The sequence below is a fragment of the Genypterus blacodes genome, unplaced genomic scaffold, assembly GCF_046128005.1.
Source record: "Genypterus blacodes isolate CSIRO-AG114 ecotype Tasmania unplaced genomic scaffold, CSIRO-AGI_Gbla_v1 ptg000058l_1, whole genome shotgun sequence".
In the NCBI taxonomy this organism is placed as follows: Eukaryota; Metazoa; Chordata; class Actinopteri; order Ophidiiformes; family Ophidiidae; genus Genypterus; species Genypterus blacodes.
The window spans coordinates 7,278,474-7,284,143 of record NW_027466870.1 but is presented as its reverse complement, the minus strand read 5'-3'; the positions used below and the strand labels follow the sequence as shown (position 1 = coordinate 7,284,143).

The 5,670-nt window shown below is 44.7% G+C and overlaps 1 protein-coding gene across 3 annotated transcripts; it reads right to left on the bottom strand.

Annotated features, from left to right (window-relative positions):
* Positions 1-452: 452 nt before the first annotated feature.
* LOC143002635 (histamine H3 receptor) lies at positions 453-5,447 on the bottom strand. Of its 3 annotated transcripts, XM_076152833.1 has the most exons (4): positions 4,833-5,447; positions 4,217-4,383; positions 2,062-2,919; positions 453-1,687 (listed from the first exon to the last, which is right to left on the bottom strand). In XM_076152833.1, the coding sequence occupies exons 1-3, from the start codon at positions 5,074-5,076 to the stop codon at positions 2,062-2,064; spliced, it is 1,269 nt and encodes a 422-aa protein (XP_076008948.1). In that variant the 5' UTR covers positions 5,077-5,447; the 3' UTR covers positions 453-1,687. The 3 variants fall into 3 exon arrangements, with proteins under 3 accessions (XP_076008948.1, XP_076008947.1, XP_076008949.1); XM_076152832.1 differs by lacking the exon at positions 453-1,687 and having other exon boundaries at positions 1,962-2,919; XM_076152834.1 differs by lacking the exon at positions 453-1,687 and having other exon boundaries at positions 1,962-2,919; positions 5,126-5,447.
* Positions 5,448-5,670: the final 223 nt, after the last annotated feature.

Below are 5,670 nucleotides of genomic sequence, written 5' to 3'. Positions count from 1 at the left end.
CATTCTGTGCTTGAGATTTCATAGAGTCCATCTCATTGAATTGTCAGGTTGTGATAAGCTACAACATGTTACTGCCTTTTCCACTGCACATAATACATCTGGACAACATTTTCAGCAATTATAGATAAACCACACATTCTCCCTCCTCCCCTGGAACCATGGCCAGATAGCTCCCTGAGCCATGGTTCAAAGTTGACAGTTTAGTTTCTGTAGTCCAGGACTGAGGTGGAAGAGTTCCAGGGCTGCGGCTGACATGCTGCCATTTACCGAGCGCTGCCTCGCATATTGACGACAGGATTCCACTCCACCCACTCACACTCACGCCTCAGCCGGTCCTCTTATCAGTCTTTCATATTGTCCTCATATCCTCCCTCAAAACACGCTTTCAAACCTTTGACCCCTATATAATAATCCACACTAACTACAATCAAAGTCGTTCAAACGACATGCAATTACAAAGCTTACAGAATTACAGGAAGTCTTGTTTTTATTGTGTCTTTGGCTACTTACACACTGACACACATTTATAGCCAAGATACAAAGGAGTCAGGTACTTGAGTATAAACCAGGGACGATACAGAACACAATGATCTAGCTTGGCATAGGTATTGTACAAAAGTATTAACGCTGCTCTCATTTTACAGTACTTAACATTCTGTACATAAACAAACGTTGGAATTCAGTGTGGACTCAGTGTTGGCAGATACAGCTGAAACCCTCAGCAGCCCATTTTCACATTAACCCATAGAAAACTTCACCAGGATAAAAGTGCGTTCAGTCATTAGTAAACAAATATGTTCTCTTTTTTTAATTTGTGTTTTCCTATTGCTTTTGCCAATCAACACAGTGGCGTCTAAAGTTATCTTTACCAGTTTGCTGAGTTAAATACTGTATCTGATAAAACTATGGTGTGTAGATGTTTTGTTGTTTGGGGTTTTTAGGGCATTGATTCTGAATTGGGAAGTTTTCTCTTGAATATAGAATGATCAATGCTATCAATTTCTAGAACTTTATAGAATGAAGTAAAAAATAAACTATGCTATATCTCACTTATTTGTCTTAGTTTTTTCCCATTTTTTTCCAAATGTCTATATTGATTTCTTCTATACATTTATGCATATACATAATTTATTTCATATTCATTTCTCGCATTTCTTCTCTTGCAAATTTTGATTTCTTTTCTTCCTTAAGAATAAAAAATGTTCTTGGAACAATTGATTTGGCAAACATATCTGGATTTGCAGTGCAGTGCAGCCTTTGGCAAATAAAAGTCAAATGAAATGAAAAGTAAAACTGTCAGAAAACTTACTTGAACGCCCACAGGATGTTTTCACAGAACTGAAGGGCGTCAGGTGCAGTAAGGTTATAAAACTCAACAAAACCATAAGGATCATAAAAGAAACTTCACATGAATTCAGCCTCAATTGGAAAATGTTTTCTTCTAACAGCAGCACAGTGGGGAAACTAACTCCATTGTGCTTTGACCCGGACATGTAATATAGAGCTTAATCCATCTGGAGTCCTACTAAATGAGTATGCTAATAGCCTTCTGTCTGGCTGCACAAGTCATCATTTCAGCCTTCAAGTCAGCTCCCAGTACACGGAGGTCTGAGAAGTGAACATTAACATTAAACCACTTCAGTCCTTCTTGTGCTCCTTAGACAGATACAGTCTGTGAAGGTGACTCCTGAAATGAAAATGTACACTGTTTGAAAGATCCAGCATGTGCTTTAAAGAGGCCCACTCCAGTGCAACTACAGGTCAGTCAGTTAATGGAGGAGCAATTATAGACACTTTTAAAGGTGCATTCAGAGTCCACTGCATCACCCTGTTATTAAAAGTATTACAACTGTGATTCCCTCTCTTGTTTTCTTCTTCTGTGTCTTTGCCTTGTCGCTGTATTGCTGTCAAATATCTTGCAACAATCATCCTAATACAAACGGGACTCTTATTTTGAAAAACTGGGTTCTTGATGGAAGAACAGTACATGATTTTTTTTTTTTTACATTGTTTGACCAACAACAGTTACTGCATTCGTAAACTAAGTGCAATTCAGCTCACCTAGCACGACTGAGCTTCAATCTGAGGTTGGACGGATTGTCTTTTAGGACACAGGATCTTGGAGAAAGCCCTTCGAAAGCTGCTGTGGCACAGAGGGTACAGGAAAGGGTTTATTGCCGAGTTTAACCACAGAAGCCAGAATGTCATCTCGTACCAGTAGTCTGGCACACAGGTTCCACTGCAGGCGGCTCGGATGATCATCAGGAGTGTGTAAGGAGCCCAGCAAATCCCGAAAATGCACACGATTATGGCCAGAGACTTTGCTATCTTTTTGTCTCGGGTAAGACGAGCCGCCTGCGTTCTACGAGCGGGCGCCATGCAGGAGGCCGTGTGCTGAAAAAGTCTGGAGTTCTTCCTGCAGGGAGAGAATCTGTCCCTCTGCACAAAGATCTGGCTGGTGGCAGGTTCACAACTGGAAGAAGGGGAGAGGCCGTCGTCGTCCTCGATGACGGCAGAGATGGGGGTGGGATCGCTGGACGAAACCTTCCGAGTCTTCACAAAAAACACAGACCAGCCTGCCAGCTCTCTGTGCTTCTTCGGGGGCCTCTGCGTGGTGACGCCTTCCTCGGCAGCGGCGCCGCAATTCTTGTTCCTGCGGTGGATGTTCAGGTAGATGCTGAGGTTGAAGTAGGCCACCGACATGAACGGGGAGAAGAACTCGAAGGTAGAAGCGCTCAGCAGGAAGTACCAGGTGAAGTAGAACTCGGCGTAGCACTCGTGAGAAGGGACGACGCTCTCGCCCACAATCTCCTCCCAGAAGATGATGGCAGGGCCGTAAAGGAGGAAGGCCAGCGCCCAAACGGCCACCATCTTCAGCACAGCCTGGCGGGTCATGTTTCGCTGGGCTCTGTATTTAACCTGTGTGGAAAATTGGCAGAAGAGCGGCTAGAAGCGATGCAGCGATAAACACACTTACAGCACGAAACACACCAAACCAAAAAACACTCCTGGTTACATTTGGATCAATCACAGCTGCTCACATTCCAGCTGGCTGAGTGGTTTGTTCCCATGAAGCCCCGTTTGTATTGTGGAGCTGCAGAGTGATGCTGCTAAATAAAACCCACTGGTGAGGGCTCTTGTTCCACGGCGGAGAAAAACCCGCCGAGCTAAGAGCAACAATCACCCAAGCAACACCAGCGTGTGAAGGAGACATCTGTGTGTGATCCGCTCCTCCTTTGCCATCATCGCCCATCACTCATTCTGTCCGCTCTCACTCCAATCTCACCTCTCAGTCTAAACTCTATCATTTAGCCCCGCTTCTCCATTTACTGGCTTTATTTGAGGAGGGAGGGGGGGAGGGGGGTCGGTGTTTTCAACCCTTCTCTCTTGTTGCTGCACACCACTGAGTGTTAACTGTCTTTAATGAAGATCTCAACAAACCCACTTTTTCCAGTGAGTGAATGATGAGCAGAGCCACTTCACTGACGCTGAGCTCCATCTCAAGTGTTCATTAAAAACATGAGCGACTCATTTCTGATGTAAATCAGAGCAATCTGGCCTCTCGCTGATTTTCTGCACTAATATGAAAACTACAAAAAGCCACAAAGATTAAACAATTATCATTAAAGAGCCTACTTAGAATAGATGGATCTAATAAATATGTAAATTTCAATTTTTAAAGATAAACCCTTTATCTACATGCAAACACAAACTGAGTAACAAAGACATCAAGGTGACCTTTACACCTTTACACCTCCACTTAATTGATTAATTGATCGACCAAATGATATTCTCTGTGTCAATCAGCTGGTTGAAGAGTTTGTCTGCTGCTGCACTGATGGATGCAACAAACTGATTTTGTTTAGATTATAGAGCTGCTTAACCAGATTCTGTTTGTCCATGCAGGCTGTTGCTGACACTGATAAGCAGCTTTGCCTCTGAAATATTTACCAATCAAATATTCATACAGTTGAAGCCAAATGATCGGGAAAATTGACACATTATAGCCAGAGAGCAGGCGATGTAAAGGACTGCAGAGCAAACCACCTTAGGGAGAGACGTTTCAGAATTACATGCCTTAATATATCCATGGTGTGTATGTCTATGTGTGTGAGAGAGAGAGAGAGAGAGAGAGAGAGAGAGAGAGAGAGAGAGAGAGAGAGAGAGAGAGAGAGAGAGAGAGAGAGCATCTCTGCAGCCTTCTTTGTATACTCACAGCTCTGGTGACTGATAAGAAGCGGTCATAACTGATGAGGACAATGTTGAAGACGGAGGCGGTGCAGAGCAGGTAGTCCATGACCAGCCACACCTTGCAGAGACCTTTCCCCAGCATCCACCTGCCTGTCAGGTTGTACGGAATGTACACCGGGATGCAGAAGGCACCTGGAAGAGGCAACGCTGCAGGTTGACATTTGACACTACCAAGCAAAGCCTTCATCAAGTACACACTGTACACAACTCAGCATTACAATTCTACCCAAGACCCCCACACAGTCCGAGGGGGGCATTTAAGATCAGTTACATGGGAGAGGTTACAGGCTGACAGCATGATACCAACACCCTCCCTGCAGACATTTTGGAAATCAGAATGAGAACACCCTGCACCGGTTGCTTCTCTAAAGAGCAGCAGAGCATGTGTAGGTCAGACAGATGCAACAAAAAAAAAAAGGTGATGAATGCCTCAGTATGATGAAGTCACACAATAAGCTACTACACAATGATATACATCTGCATTTGTTAAAGGTGTAGGCACTGCTTTACTTATTTGTAAGGACAAAGGGACAAAGATGAGCCAGTGGCACAACAGAAGGAGGAAAAAGGCACCAACTCACCCACGAGAAAATCAGAAATAGCAAGGTTGAGGAAAAAGTAGTTGCTTTGATTTCTCAGGGTTTTATCCACAACAAAAGCCATAATGACCAGAGCGTTCCCAGCCACCACAACGACCACCAGAGTCACCATCAGGACCGATAAGATCACCACCAGGTAGCCCGGGAGGGAGGTCCCAGCCTCGGGGACCGCCGGAGTCAAGTTGCCGCTGGAGTTGGACTCCAGAATGAGAATGTGCGCGCCCATAGTTAATTGAAGAGCGAAATCATTGTAGATCTGTTTTGATTTCACGCACACAAAGACTGAACAAGTCGAGTTGAGCGCTCCGACGCTGCGCCCCACTTCACCAACGAGTCACACATGAGAGAGGAGCGGTGGTTAAATGAAGACACTTTCTCCAAATCTTCCATTTTGACTGAGTTGCTCTGTGATCTCCACAGACTTTTCGTCACAGCGTGGGGTTCATGAAACTGACTGCGGGTCCCTTGGGTGCTCTCTCTCTCTCTCTCTCTCTCTCTCTCTCTCTCTCTCCTCTCTCTCTCTCTCTCTCTCTCTCTCTCTCTCTCTCTCTCTCTCTCTCTCTCTCTCTCTTTCCTCCGCTCTCCCTGTATCTCACACTGCTGCCTGCATTTGTGCGGTCACATCGGAGCGCACCGTTGGTTGAGTGAGCGCTGTTAAGATTGTGGTTTTTTAAGCACAAGTTCCGGTGCTATCCTTCAAAATAAACGCCCTATAGTATGTGACTGCATTTGACTGTACAGTGAGCATTGCTACGGTACGGATTCATATCGATGTGAGAATATGGGAACATGTGAATGCAGATTAAATAGATCCGTGGTT

Bases quoted from the DNA above. Each gene is read 5' to 3' on its own strand.
- LOC143002635 (XM_076152833.1), bottom strand. From the start codon at position 5,076: ATGGGCGCGCACATTCTCATTCTGGAGTCCAACTCCAGCGGCAACTTG. The intron at 4,384-4,832 runs GTGAGTTGGTGC...TGCCTCTTCCAG, and splicing joins TATTTCTGATTTTCTCGTGG to GTGCCTTCTGCATCCCGGTG. The intron at 2,920-4,216 runs GTGAGTATACAA...TTTTCCACACAG, and splicing joins TCTTATCAGTCACCAGAGCT to GTTAAATACAGAGCCCAGCG.